Source organism: Mustela erminea, chromosome 7 (genome assembly GCF_009829155.1).
Source record: "Mustela erminea isolate mMusErm1 chromosome 7, mMusErm1.Pri, whole genome shotgun sequence".
Classification (NCBI taxonomy): domain Eukaryota; kingdom Metazoa; phylum Chordata; class Mammalia; order Carnivora; family Mustelidae; genus Mustela; species Mustela erminea.
This window is the reverse complement of record NC_045620.1, coordinates 44730374-44745580: the sequence shown is the minus strand read 5'-3', so window position 1 is coordinate 44745580 and position 15207 is coordinate 44730374. Positions and strand designations below refer to the sequence as shown.

At 44.0% G+C, this 15207-nt stretch overlaps 1 protein-coding gene across 8 annotated transcripts in view; it reads left to right on the top strand.

Annotated features, from left to right (window-relative positions):
• The window catches only part of RALGAPA2 (Ral GTPase activating protein catalytic subunit alpha 2), a 324605-nt gene that overhangs the window by 293514 nt on the left and 15884 nt on the right, over window positions 1-15207 (top strand). For all 8 annotated transcript variants that reach the window (XM_032351550.1, XM_032351548.1, XM_032351549.1 and 5 more), the window contains one exon: window positions 8211-8332. In XM_032351550.1, coding sequence (XP_032207441.1) covers window positions 8211-8332 — 122 coding nt within the window. The remainder of the gene's footprint in view (window positions 1-8210; window positions 8333-15207) is intronic.

The window sequence follows — 15207 nt, the reverse complement described above, 5'->3', positions numbered from 1 at the left end:
CTCATTTTGTAAGTTATTCAGTTGTCCCTCTCTGAGCTCAGACACTCCGCAACTGCTAAAGCATCTTTTTGCTAGGTTTAAAGTATATCTATAGATGTATTTTAAGCATTTGATTCAGGGTAGCATTCTTCAATCCACCGCTGTCTTAAATGATCTTTTTTCTACCAGATTTCTGTGAACATAGCATTTGTCCTTGTGGAATGTGCCCACCATCTAGTGGCACATTAGATGGGAGGGCTGCTTCCAACCCGACCTGTGCTCCATCTCCTCTTCCCTCCAAGTCAGGCACATCCCCCATCTAGACCCCTTGTCAGTCAAGACCATTCTCAGAGGTTATGGTCATTTCAGATCTGCAAGTAACCTTCTTACCATTTCCACGTGCTCAAAATGTACACGTCCTGGAAATAGGCAAAGAACAAGTACAGAGTACTGAGACATTTCTACAAGCCCATGGATTGATCATATAGACCAAGTCAGCATTGACCTCTTGAAACTCGAGGGCACTCTAGATTCTCCTTAGTGGTGGCAGATCTTCTCAGAGTGATCTGGAAACCTAAGTGAGGCCATATTGCTCCCTTGCCTCAGACCATTCAGGCCTCCTGTGACCCAGCCACAGCCAGTCTTTCAGCTGAGCCTCCTGCCCCCTCTTACTACACTACAGGGTTCCCTCCAGCTCATGCCTCTCTGCACCTGAATGCTCTTACAGAGAGGCCTGCCCCCACCCTCTCTTGGCTAACCCTTTTTGGCCACCCCTTCTGAGGCTTCCGTGCCCTTTTGGTCCCTGCTCTCCTACCTGGCACTAATGGACGAACAGTTTCCCTTATTCGACATTTGTCCATGCTAGAATGGGGGAGAATGGGGGTCTGACCAGGGTAGGGGTAGACTGGTACATCTGAGCATATTCAGCTGTCCCATTCCCCAGTTTTGTGCCCATTGCCAAGCACTGATGGGCACTCAGCACGTATTTCTTGAATGGGTGAATGCTTGAGTGAAAGTGGACTTGCTTTCTGAAAAGGGCAGATTCACTTGAGATCAAGTGTACTAAGCAGAGCAGGATGCTCTATAGAAATTGTGCACACAGAATATGTGTACGTATGTGTATGTGTGTCTGTGTACACACACACGCACACACACACACACACACACACACACATATACACACACACATATACACACAGTATGTTGACTTTTCTCTAGTTCAGCCCATTTCGTCATTCTTAGTGGGCGGTCATTCTAGCACAAGTATCTTTATAGGAAAACATTTTCTCTGAAGCAATACCCTCCTCCCCATGAATGGCATTTGTATCCAACATTTTCCACAACTTTCTGAAAATGTTGAGCACTCATGTTTTAGTCTGTTTCTGGAACTAAGGCCTTAGAAATGGCACTGCCTCTTTTCTGCTTTTTCTGTTTCTGAGTCAGACGGACCTGCCTATCATTGTTATCTCTAACAACTAAACTTAAACCTTTCCTATCTGCCTTTGGCTTAGAGAAGTTCATTCTGTCCTTTGAATAGGTGAGAATAGATCTCTTTGATTAGCAGTATATTCCATTCTTATCAGAAGGCTTATTTTCATTATGAAATATTTTCTACAGACCAGAAAACCTTGGACATTTACAGAAGTTCTAAAGAACAATGAAATATGCCCCATCCTAACCCCCCATGTGTACCGACCAAAGTATTTGTGACCCTTCCATGCACTATCTACCTCTCCTCTACCCCAGAGATAATCTAGGTTAAGTTTCACTGCATGTATCTGTATTCCTAAAGCAGTATGTTTCACTTTGCCTCTTTTTAAAAAATGTTTGTAGTTAGAATGATCTTCAGTGAGTTACTTTTTTCATTAGCATTGTTTTAAGTCTCATTCATTCTAATAGACATACATAGCTATAGTTTATTTTCACTGCTGTATAGTATTCTACTGTGTGACTACACCTATCATTAGAAGTTAAAAATGGTTTGTCTCTCTTTTTTGACTTTGCTATTGTCTATAGAATATGATAAACATTCTTACCTGTGGAATTGCTGCCCTTTCCTTAATAATGTCAAATTGCCTTCCTGAGAAGTTAGGCCAATTATTTCCTACCAGTAGGCTGTGAGAGTTCCTCTGCCCCACATCCTCTCTGACACTTGGATTATTAGATTTTTGTTTTGTTTTGTTTTGCCAATCAGGTATATATAAAGTGATATCTCATTGTGGCTCTAATAATCCCTGATTTTTAGTGATGTTAAGCACTTTAACATCCATTCATAGTTTATGTTCTAGAAATGTTTGTCTTTTGCCCATTTTTCTAATAGATTATTTGGTTCTTTTATTGATTTACAGGAGTTCATTATCTCTTCTAGACATTTAGCCTTGGTCAGTTAGGTGATAAGACGACTTCTCCCACTTTGTGCCTTGTAGCTTTACCTTCTTTATGGTGTTCTGGCAAACAGTAGTTCTTACGTCGAATATGCTCAGATGTACCAGTCTTTCCCCTCATGGTTCATGTTTTTTTGTTTCTTGTTTAATAAATTATTCCATATCCCAAGGTCACAAAGCGTTTGGCCCATACCTTTTTCTAGAAGCTCTGTATCATTGGTTTTTTTAATCTATGCAGAATTTTACTTCAAATGGAAAACTCTAATTTCTCCTTCTACACTGCCTTTGCTTGGAATATATCTAGCAGTATCATACCCCAGAACAGTGGGCACGAATCCCAGGCAATATATATAAGCTAGGTAGCAAGTAATGTAAGGATGAACCTGACTTACACTCAAGAAACATAGTGGGCTATGTGGTGGCCCCAGAAAGGTATGTCTAATCCCAGAGCCTGTGAATGTTAACTTATTTCAATAAGGGTCTTTGCAGTTATAAGTAAGTTAAGGATCTTGGGAATATCATTCTGGATTATACAGGTGGGCCCTAAATCCAATGACAAGTGTCCTGGTAAGAGACACACAGAGAAGAGGGGGGCAGTATGGCCAGAAAGCAGGGACAGGAGTGATGCAGTCATCTGGAGTCTCTGCAGGGAAGAAGGCCCTGCTGACACCTTGATTTTGAACTTCTGGCCTCCCAGAACTGTGAGGAAATAAACTTTTGTTGTTTTAAGCCCCCCAGCTTGTGGTCACTTTTGGCAGCCACAGGAAGTTAATATAAGGATGTTGAGGAAGAGATGGTCCTCTACGGTAACTATAGCAGGTGGTTCTTTTCTCCCCCATCATATTCTCAAGGGAAAGAACAAGCAGCAGTGGCAAAATCTGCAAGTGCCACAAATTATCCAAGGGGCTGGAGGTTGACCAAAGCCTCCCAGATGGTGCCGAAACGTGGCTTCCCTCCCTTTGTGGACCACTGCCATGGGAAGGGGAGTCCACAGAGTCCCAAGAGGGCCCAGCTCTGGGCAGTCTTGTGTCAGCAATAAGGGACTGCAAGGAGTTAACAAAGAAAACCAGGGACAGGTATGGGAACCACTGCAGAAGACACATATCCTGACCTCAGGAGGCAGCCTCTTCCAAGGCTGCTTTACTGGGCTGGGTCTGGTGTCCACTCCCTGGAAATGTAGAGAAGGTCCTGGCAAGAAGAGTGTCAAGGGTTGAAAAAACATACAACCTGCAGTGGCATCTTGCCAACAGTTCTCCCTTTTCCTTAAAAACAAGCAAACAAAAGATAAGGAGTTATTACAAAGAAGTTGAGCATCTTAAATAGCAGTCAACAAACACATAGCCTGAATAAGTAAAAAAAAAAAAAAACAATTAAAATGAAGTAATTGTTATTTTTTTCTGAATTTATAAAGTCAGCGTAGTCTGTGGGTATCAGTGCAGCTTAAACCTATGGACTCAGGTGGATTTTCAGACCTCTGTATAGTTCAGTTGCTTGATTTATTATCCTCACTGCTGGTTTAGTTCCTAACCTTGCATGGGATCCTGAACTTAATCCTATGGACCATAGAAATCAAGATACAATAGCCAAAAGCAGTAAAGGTTGGAAGACCTGGGTTCTGGTCCCAATTGTACCACCAAGTAACTGTAACTCTGGAAAATCACTGGACTCCTCTGTGCTTCCACTTGCTGACCAGTACTGTGGGGCCCATGGCACTCCCCTGGCTCACAGAGACCTAACATGAAGGAGGCATGCTCATCCTAAAGCCTGACACAGAGGCTCCTCCTACTTTATCCACTATGCTCTTTCCAGGAGAGGAACCTAGAAGCCCACATTAAGGGAGGAAGGAGAGCAGGCAGTCCACATCTATGGTGCTTCTCCTGTGTGCTAGAACCAGGGTTAAGGCTTCATTACACAATTGCATCTGATCCTCAGGGCAGCCCCAAGGGCAGGTGTCAGCATCACTGCTTTACACACAAGGCAGCTGGTGCTGGGGCATTGGAGCAAGTTGTCCCGGGTCCCCCAGTGGGTGGAAAAGAGGACTGGAATTCCAACCTAGACCCATCTTCCTCCAAAAGGCAAGTTTCTTCCTCACATGCTCCTGCTGCTGTTTTGGAAAATAGAAGCAAATAATCATCAAAATAAAATTTGGGGAAGTTGGGTTTGGATTCTTGAGCTTTTGCAACCCAGCTGAGTGTGTCTTGAGGGTCTCAGAAAGTTCTTTTGGATGTTTTGGTTAAAGTGTAAGCAGCAAAGATATATAGCTTCTTCATTCAAGTAGAGAAGCATTGGTAAATGATAAAATTCTTAGATGACAACATAGACACAGCGGGTCACTGAAGAAGCTTAAAATACTTAGAAACCAAGAGGGGTTTCTAGATAGTAATTTGAATGCTCTCTGCATTGAGTAATCAAAGGGAAAATTTTCTCTTTAACAGTGTACTTTACTATGTGTGGTTTTGAATAAGATAGTAATTCAGGACAGCATTTAAGTTTTACATCTGTTAGTGGCCTTTTTACGAGAACAGCAGGGCAAAAGCCAGTATGAAAACAGGTATTGAATGTGTGACCAGGTGCCTGTTTAGCCACCTGCCTTCAGCCAGAGGCACTGACCATCCACTCCTGGCATTATTACAGCGTTTGGTTCACATCTTAACATGTCTTATGCCTGAGAAGAACCTTAGAAGCATTTTGATGTCTAAGTTATAAATGCCTTTTTTTTTTTTTCCATAATATATATACAAAGCAACCAGCCCTGAAGCCCTAAAGATGTTAGGGAAGAAAATGTCAGGTAATACTGCTCGTAACTGCCCTTGCTAGTAGTTCCAATACGTTCCGTTAAATCCCAGAGCTACGATTTTTAAAAGCTACTAAAAGAAATGATTTTTTGGCACCCTGAGCTCCTTCTCTGTTTCTAAACACTGCCAGGATTGGGGTGGTGTTTGTTTTGTTTTTGTCATGGTGTTTACATGCCCTGGCGTGGGCCACGAGTGAAAATGCATTTGGTGATCTCCTGGTCTCCCTGCAGTCCCTAATGGATGTTTGTCTAAATGACAACACCCAGTTTAGCGCTGTTAACGCTCCCGTGACAGCATAGGACCAGCCTGGGGGTGGGGGAGTGTGTGCTACGTGTGACAGTTGGGGGCATGAATGTGAGATCGGGAATCTTCTATGAGGTAAACACTTCCTCCTCTAGTATCTGGTTCTGGAAGCATCTTTTTGTGCTGTCTTCCATAGTGCCCTGTTTTAGGAGTCAGACCATAAATATTCATTGAGCCAGAGAATCTCAAAACTTGATTATCACCCCACTGTAACTCTAGCGCAGGACTTGCTCTTAGGTGCCCGGATTTCTCCAGCCTGACAAGGACAAGCTTCCAAATTGGCTAGTGTCATCCTGGGTGAGGATGACGGGCTGCTGTCTGAGGTCAGTCTACAGGGTATTATACATGGCATCTCTTTGTAGGATTGCCTGTGAGCTCGATTAACATAGCAGCCACTCTTCCAGATACACGGCTTCCAAAGCATATTTAGCAAAATGCATCCGCACTTCTATTTTGTTCGCCATTGTCCCGAGCACTGTATGTGGACGTGTTGGACGCAGTGGGGCCGTTCAGGAAACAGCAGGACCATTCTAGGCAGAGCATGACAGGTCTTTAGAGGGCTGCGCCGGCTCTAACCCGGGCCCTCAAGCAGACTGCGGCCTGAAAGGGGGAGCCATGAATTGCGCGTTGACAGCGGGCCACGGCTGTCCTAAGGCTCAGGTGGTTGTCAGCCATAAGTTTAGCTCAGCTCTTTGAGTAATTTGTCACGCCTCGCTCGGCCCCTGCTGGGCCAGCACGTGCCAGCTTAGTGTCAGAGAGCCTGTTCGCCAGACGGCCACTCAGGCCTAACGTCCTGCTGTTCCCTGGACCCGCGGCTCGCTGGGGCCGTGCTCAGAGGGCCGAGCCGCGCGACAGCCAAGTGCTGTGCAGAATAAGCGTGTTCATAATGAGACGTGAATGGCATTAGTGGGTCCCTCTAGAATTGGGCCTGAGAGGACGCCTCTCACTGTGAAAGTGCGGCAGCCTGTTCGTTCGTCAGGGTGTCACCCGGAGTTCAGCGTGCATTTAAGAAGCCACTTCAAGCTCCCACCACCCAGGCCTTCAGCTGTGGTGACCTTCTATATAACGCACTGGGAGGCCGTCAGAGGGGTCGCTTTTGATATCCTCAAATGCATTTTGCTTTTCTCAAGTTGCGTAGAGTGACCCTAAAGAGAAATTCTGGAAGCGAGCTGCCTAGTAGCTCTTTCCACGATGAAAGGCACGTCCTCTGTCTGTGCCATCCAACCCAGTAACCCCAGCTCGTGTGTGTGTGGCTGCTGAGTGCTTGAAGTACAGCTAGTGGGACCCTGGAAGGGAATTGCTGGTTTTTGTTTTTGTTTTTGTTTTTGTTTTTCATTTTAATTAATTTAAATTTAAATTTAGATAGCCACATACAGCTCCCGGCTACCACTTTGGCAAGGTCCCAGGATGCCTCTGGTCTCACCCTGTAAAAACTCTTTCTCTGACTATAATAATTAAAGGAGGAGGAAAAGGAAAGGCCTGCATTGGGAAATCTGTGTGCATCCTTGGACAAAAAGAAAATAGAAAAATATTTTCCTATCTTAAATCACATACTTCCTACTGAAAGCTGATTAGAAAAGCATCATTTTCACCAACTTTTATTTGTGAAGAGGCCATTTTGGAAAGATAGTTTTAAAATCCAGCAAGAAATGCTAGAAATTACTTTGGCTCTTCCCAAGCAGCAAATAATGAACTGATTGATGGTGATCCATGTTCCCTGTGTTCCTGGAGAATTAGCATGATTTTCAAAATGACTCTAACACGTCTTTTAACTTTTGCATTGATAACTGGGAAGGGGAAAATGAGACGTCATGCCGACTTCCCCAAGTGTTAATTCATAAAGTCATACGTGCGGGGCCTCCATCCGCTGTCGAATTGTTCTGACGTTATCCTGTTATTGGAAGTGCGTGATTCACCTTCTGAGGAAACAGAAGCCATACACAAAAGGGGAAGATTTGCTTTCTGCCCTGTGAAAGGCTGCCACACGCAGGGGTCCTATTAAGACAGCTGGAAAGTTGCTTCAGCGTGTTACGCTTGTAAGTTTTATTGGTGACTGGTTTTTGATTACACATTTGAATGTGTGTGTTCCAGACTGCAGTTTTAATTAAAAGGCAATAGTCTTTTCTTTTTTAAATTGCATTGTGCCTTCTCTGCTAGAGTCTCTCACTTATTAGCTCCTATTTTCTCATGCTCTAGCCCATCCTGGCTGGAGGCACTGGTACCCTTTCTGAGCATACCTTCCCCGCCTCCCGCCTCCCTCTTCCCCAGGGAAGCACATCCTCTCACCTTTTTTTTATTTTTATTTTTTCCAAGTGTGTCACCAATTCCTGCTTTAAGCGTTAACTCATTCTCTAGGAGACTGAGAAGAACGTTGTATATCCACTGACCCGGGAAGGGATGGTCCGACACTGTCCCACAAACGGGTGTCTCCGTTTTTGTTTGTTTGACTCAAGCTTAACGACATTTTGCTGTGTTTCTATAACCATTGATGTACATATTTTTCAGGAATGTTGCTGTTGGGTGTAACCAAAGTCTAAGAGGGAGTTAGATCTCAATATCAGAATCTTACTGTTAATTCTGAGTCATATTTAATTCCCTGGCAGGATGGTAATGGACTTGCAAGGTACTTTTCTCCCTCTCCCCACTAACCCACGTCAAAGTTGCGTAACTGTATTCCAACCAAAGTGAGCTGTCATTGTTATGCATGTCATTCCACATGTGCGCTTGCTTCCTTGACCGGTGACTGCAGCTACGAAGAACGAGCTCTGTACCTCGAAGCAATAATTCAGAACCACCGAGAAGTCATGACGTTTGAGGATTTTGCCGCCCAAGTCTTTTCTCCCTCACCCAGCCCCTCCCTCGGCGGAACGGGTGAGTGTCTGCATTATTCTGCCCTCCCGCGCTTAGGACGCACTCGAGCAGCAGATGTACACCTGTTTTTCACAGATAAATGCTTGCAAATTTAAGAAGAGCATTCTCCCTCTGAATCAACTAATGAATATCAAAAGGAATGATGACATTCATTTTAATTTGTTTTGTATCCGAGCTGTTCACTCAGTGCTTTTCTTCAGCTATCCTGTTAACCCCCGAATCTAGCAAGGTTAATGAACTTTTTCTCAGTAATGTGCTCCAGTTCATTCAGGAGTGTGGGTTTCTTGCTGAGCTGGGAATATGTTGTTTAAAAGCGATGCCCAAATCAGTGCTTACTTATCAAAAAAGTGTTCCTCACAGTCGAAGCCGTTGCTACTAATGCTAAATGGGGATTATGCTGCCGAGATACTCGGGTCAGGGATTAATGCAAGAGAAATGGAAGGACAGTGTCCCCTGGTCCGTCATTACAGCAGAGCGGCGTGCACGCTTTTCTCTCTGGAGTGGTCTGTGTCACATGGACAAGCTGCCGACCAGAGCAGCACCTGGCGTGGAACCTGTTTAGCAACTGGCTTTCAATCATTTTCATTTATTAGGCCAATGGAATATTTCAGAAATTTCCATACATGTCTTTGTTTTTAGGTTTTACTCTTCTTACATTTCTAGTTTGAAAAAAAAAATGGATACTACCACTTAAACTGATTATATGATTACTGTGGGTTTTTTTTTTTTCCCAAAGAATAGAATTACTTGTGAATTTCTGCATGTAATTACAGATTAATTGCCTTTCAGAGAGTAAATGGGATATTTAGTCAATGCATGTTGAAATTCTCAATGAGGGGCTTCCCTCTTCTTCCACCGGTGTAGACACAACTGTTAGCATGCTTAATAGATTTCTAACCTGTGTCAGTTGTCTCTGAACACCGCCTTACTTCTCCGATTCTGACTTGTTAACAAATATCTTACACACAAAGTGAAAAAAAATTAAATTCAGTGAAATAAATCACTTACAAATAAAATCAGCCATGCATCATTGTTTAACATCGCTGGCTTCAATCCTTGCCGTTCCGAGCTTTGTTGGGAGATAAGAGGGAGAGGCTTGCTCTTGCACAGGGAGCCAGGAGCAGCAGGCAGAAGGCCTGAGAGATAAGCAAGCTGGCCGAGGTGCGGGAGCCCTGCGATTTACATAATCACGCCTCTGCTTCCTGGTGAGGCGTCAAGAAACACAGGGATGGCCTCTATTGATCTTTGTTGAACTGGAATACTAAACAACATGAGAAAGCTTATAACTTAAAGCTTTGATTAATGTTTCTTACATTAAAAAAAAAAAGTGGAACAGCTGTGAATTGAATTCTTTTATACACTCTGCCAACATTCTATCTAAACCAAAAAAAAAAAAAAAATCGGTTTCAAGGGAAATGAAGATTTCACACCACTCTGGCTGGAGGTTTAAAATCATTTCTAGTGTGTAGGTGAAAGAACATGAAGGATCCATGGCAAAGCTAATTTTTTTTAAAGATCTCATTCAGCTCTTTCTCCTCCTCATGAGGTACTGGGGCTTAATTTTTCTGTGTTGTTGTTGTTGGGTTTTTTGGTTTTGTTTTTTTTTTTTTTAACTCTTGAGAAAGCTTTATGTTTCTTAAAATTAGAAGAAATTAAATAATAACTAGATATTGGCATTCCTTAGCTGCTACATTCTTAAGGCTCCAGGTTAAGATGTTCCTGAAACAAATATTGATGAACTTTGTTTCCTATGCATACTTTAGCATCTATATAAATTAATTTGATCTTTTCTTAAAGGTCACAATGACTTAAATCACTTCAAATGAGCCAGTGTGTAGGTAACACGTTAAGTGAGTCTCAAGAAGTGATTTGGGTTTTCTAAGACCTGCTACTTGGAGGCAATGGCTGACAGACTTCTTTAAGAGCATCACATTTGCCAAAGTCACTTAGCAGATAAGGGTCTGACAGCTCATGACTGGGCACTGGAACTGGTACAAAGGGAACATGAAACCAAAGATGAGATATCAAGACAAATGCTGGGCTTCCTCTTTCCAAATTATTAGCATCCGGATGGCATTTCACAATGTTCAGGCTTTAGGGCATTCAGTGTTGAGTGATAAAATTTTGGGTACACATATCATGCCAATCCATGAACGTGATTTTAAGTCTGAACATCATGTTCTCTGTCACCACTTTGCATATATATGCCCACAACAAAGATTAGGAAGGAACTTGGAAAGAACTTGATGTGCACTGAAATTTGGGGGCCATGCAGTGAGGGTGGAGCATTTCCAGACCATAAATAGGCCTGTTTTCAGAAGCACATCCTCTCCTCCTTTCCTTGCCAGTTTTGCTTTTGAGGAATCCCTATCCGGGCCTGGTACCACTTTTACAGATGAAAATATTTTTTATTTATTCGGTGTTAGCCCTATTTTCTTGGGACAAGTACAGTCAAACCCAGATGAGCCAGCTAGCTGAAACGAAGAAACAGAGGTAGACTCTGCTCTTCCAAGCAGCAAGCCAACTGGAAAAATTGACCCTGAGCGGCTTAAGCCCCCACAGTGCACTTAGGACCCAATCAGACGATCTCGGCCAGCAGTGCATCAAAGCAGGGCCTTGGGCTCCTGCTCACATGCATATACACAATCTGAGGAATTAGGGACTCCCAGGTTTCCTTTGTATCCTCCCTGCAAGGGGCTTTGTCGTTAATGCAGAGGGAGAATAACCTGAACCCTGTATTCCTTCCATACTATATTTGTAGCAGCAAGCAGCCCCCTTTCCTAGAGGGAAGGCTTATAATATCAGCCATGGAGTCCTACGCATAAGTAAGAAGTGTGCTCAGTGGGAAGGGCTCATGCCCAAAGATGCTGCTGTTGGAAAATGCCTTCTCCTCAGACTCCCCCTGCCCCAGTGCTGTTACTTGTCACCCAAGGAAGCTATAGAGGGCCACACTGGCCAAGTATACATGCTTCTCTTTATGATTCACTGTCAGCCACCCATGAAGATGTCAGATCTTCAATAATTAGGCTCATGGGTGGGTACTGAGCTTTTTAAAAGGAGATTTTAAAAATATATATATTTTCCCAGTCAGAAAATGTTATTTTAAAACACCACCTACCTCATACCTCTTCTGTCCACTATCTGTACTGGTAATAATACTCAGTGTATGATAGGCATTTGAGCTGCTTTCTCTTAGCCCTGTAATTTGTGTTCCTTGTGATTCCTTCCCTTTTAGCCAACAGTTTCTATAAGGTAGCCAGTGTGAAAATATTGGCCACAATTAACACATATGTGTGTATGTGTGTCTGTGTGTTTGCATACATGTATATGTTTATGCATGTATATGCATGTGTTTAACACACACACATGCATGCACTTTGGGGTGAGAGTCTCAGCTTGTGTTTTCATGCACGTTTCCAAGGAAGGGGGGCTGGCAGAGAGGCCTTCAAAGGGTTAACTGGAATGGGCGCCCTTGACTGCTGGGCGGGACTGATGTAATCACTGCAGCTCACAGCCAAGTGCATCTGTTCACCATGAGGTCATTCTTCTGCATGCTAATGATTTGGAAAATCAAGTCTAATGTTTGACATTATCAGAAAGGATATAAATAGTATAAATCTTTACTTTGTGGAAGCTGGTCTTATAAACAAGAGGAAAAACAAAAAAACTTGAGCTAGAACCTGAGATTGCCTCCCCCCATCCCCAGAACTGCTTTAAAGGTTGTGTCTAGACCTTAAAACCTTGGAGGAATCCACTTGTGTCTGTTGATAAATGAATCCTCAAATCACGATTACAGTCACAGCTAGCAATTTGGTAGTGGAGGACTACAGGTATGTCGAATTTAATAACTAATTTAAAGAATTTCCAAGTGCCTTGTTCAGACCCTCATAAAGATTGATTTTTTCCAAAGATTGTCCCAAACCAAATTAAACAAGTTGTTCCCAGTATACGCAAATCAACTGTTTGCTGAACATGCCAACACTGGTTTGGGTTCCTTTCTACTTTAATATTGCTATGGGGAGCCAGCAGAGGGAGCACAAATCTTTGTTTATTTGTGAGCCCTACATAAACATGTTTGATTTCTCCAAGATATGGTCAGAAATACTTCCTCCTTCATGATAGGCCAGATTGTAAAGGTTCCAGGATTTAGAACAAGTGGGAGGAAATTCCTCACTAGGGCTCCACCAGATTCTGCCACTTTTAATGTAGGTCATATTTGGAGCTTAACCCAGATTAGTCTGAGTCGGTCTTAGGATGCTGCTGCCAGCGCGACTCTTGTACTGTAAGCTTTCATCAGTCACACTCACGACATGCACGGTGCCCTCTTGGAAAGGATTATTATGCTCACCTGCCTGATAAACAAGACTCCTGTAATTTTCTCCTACAACAAAATCAAATTAAGTTCATAGAGACTATCAGAAGACTCTGCCTGGTGTCACTGGGTCATTCTGGTGACCCTTCTAAGACTGCAGGTGTACTGGTCCCAAAGTGAATCGGGCAAGTTGATGCTACACAAGCTCCTTTTATAACCCACCAGCCTCTGGCAAGAGGAATAAAGCTACACCCCGCTTCTACTTGCCGGAGCCCTGAACCATGTGCAGTGCTCACCTGTGCCAGGACGTTGTAGGCTTGCCCTTCTGCCCACAGATCCCACTGTGGCCAGTTTGCTGGCAGTTAGTCATCAGGTTGATTCCCCAGACACTGTACAAGGTAGCCTCTAACTATAACCCCCCGAAAGATGACAGATTTCCCCCATTCATTGAGGGTGGTCATGTTACAGATTCATTCCATCTCTCTCTGTCTCTCATACGCCCCTCTCTGCCCTCCTTTCTCTGTTCTTCCCTCCATGGTAAAGTGTTCTTCATAAGGTTTTGATTGATAGCACTTCTTACGTGTTCATCCTCCTCATAAATTTGCTGAAACCAGCAAAGGACATCATAGAATGTTCGAGGAAGCTTCAGGAGATATCAAGCCTAAACTCTTCACATTGATTTTGAGTAGGCTGAAGACCAGGCCATGAATGGACAACTGAAGGCCATGTGCAAGTTGGCAGTGGGGCCCTCACCCCTTTTTCCACACTCTCTTTTCTTCCCAAAGTGGAGTCAGGTGTCAGTGATGTCATCCAAGACTCAGATGGTTACCACCATCCCCTACTTCATAAGCTCTCGCCAGACATTGGCTGTCAGGCACATTGGTTGCAGAGTCCCTAATCAGCCACTTTCAAGAGTTTTTCAATGTTCAAAACCCATGTCGCCTCTGAGAGGAGAGAAGCGATACTAATTCGGTTTTTTTCCAACAGAGCTTGTTCAGGAAAGCTGTACCTTCCTCTTGTTGTTTTTCAAAAAGTCCTCATAAGATGAGAATGAAGTTTGGGAAATGAGAGTGCTAAGAAGGTAAACAGCAGAAGCTCAGATGACCAGAGCTGTTCGTATACACTGCTGTGGTTACTGGTCACTTGGGTGACCAGTGACAACTTCACTGGCCAGCACACCTGTGTCATTGTGCCAGTCTGTGGGGTGGCCTCATTGCTGTGGCTGCAAAAGCCTCCCAGGGTCCTCTCATTCCTGCTTCTAACCAACCACAGGGAACGGATGAGGATATATTCTGACTTCATGTAATGAACAAATGCGCATCAGAGGCTTCCACATGTCCTGGCTACATCAGGCCCCAAGGTATATCAGAGGGGTTTCTGATATTTTGGGGGTGCTAGAAACACAGCCGCAACCTGGGCCCAGAGCCCATGCGCCCCACACTGCTACCAAACCATAGAATAGCAGCAGAAGGCCATAGCCATCAGCAAAGCTTTAATCCTTCATACTCCATGGCCAGTGTTTGTAGTTTCCTCCCTTGGTATTTAATACAGCCCAGGTTTTCCTTCTTTTGCTTGTCTTCCTCACATACAGCCACCTCAGTCTCTCAGATTCCACTGTCTTTCTGTTCCTCCTTGCTCAACGTTAAGCAGAACCTTCTACCTGGCACCAGCCTTCCCAGCTGCCTTGGAGGCTCTTTGCAGAGAGGAGGGATTCCCCGAGAAGGCCGGTTTCCACAGCCGGATAGCTGGAGTCATCTGTGTTCCAGCATGTGGCCTCAGCCCAGTTAGCTGTCATTCTATGGCTCAGCACGATTCTGTAAGAGGGGTTTAATAAAAACCTTCCTTTAGGGTATTCATAAGGATTCAGCAAATTAGTATGTGTAAAAACAGATGAGCACGGTGCCTGGCACACAGGACCCCTCAGCCAGTGTTTGCTGGGCTGCCATGCCCACGTTTTCCCTCACTCCATACTATGCAACCCTCTACCTCTTCCAGCCGGTCTTGCTTCTGCCTTCCTCCTAGAACATGTGCCTCCTGAGTCTTCCTTTCTCATCCTGGAGTACACTGCTGCCTGTCCATTGGCCTGTCTCCTAGAAGGGGAGCACAGGCCAGGGACCATGACTGTGGAAATGCCATTGCAGCACCCACCCTGTGAGGACAGTCCCATTCATCAGAGCCATGGCTGCTGACTTCCTATTCATGTTAGCTAAAGACCCAGATGAAAGCTCAGAATTCCATTTAGATCATCCAGAAGTTTCCCTAAATATAAGTGCTCTTTTATCACTGTCTATTTAAGAACTCAGGGCCACCTCCACTCAGCACCCTCAAAACACTTGATTGTAGCCAAGTGAGTGTTGCCACGTGGCCTCCAAACAGCTAACCACCCCACTCAATCGTTCCATCCCAGTAGTTCCTCACAGAGCCAGCCCACATCTTCTGTCCACATCACCAGCTCAACTCTGACCCCCTTTCCATATGACATATATATATTTTTTTAAGATATAACTATTTATTTGAGAGAGAGAGCAGGGCTGAGGGACAGGAGAAGGAAAGAGAGAATCTC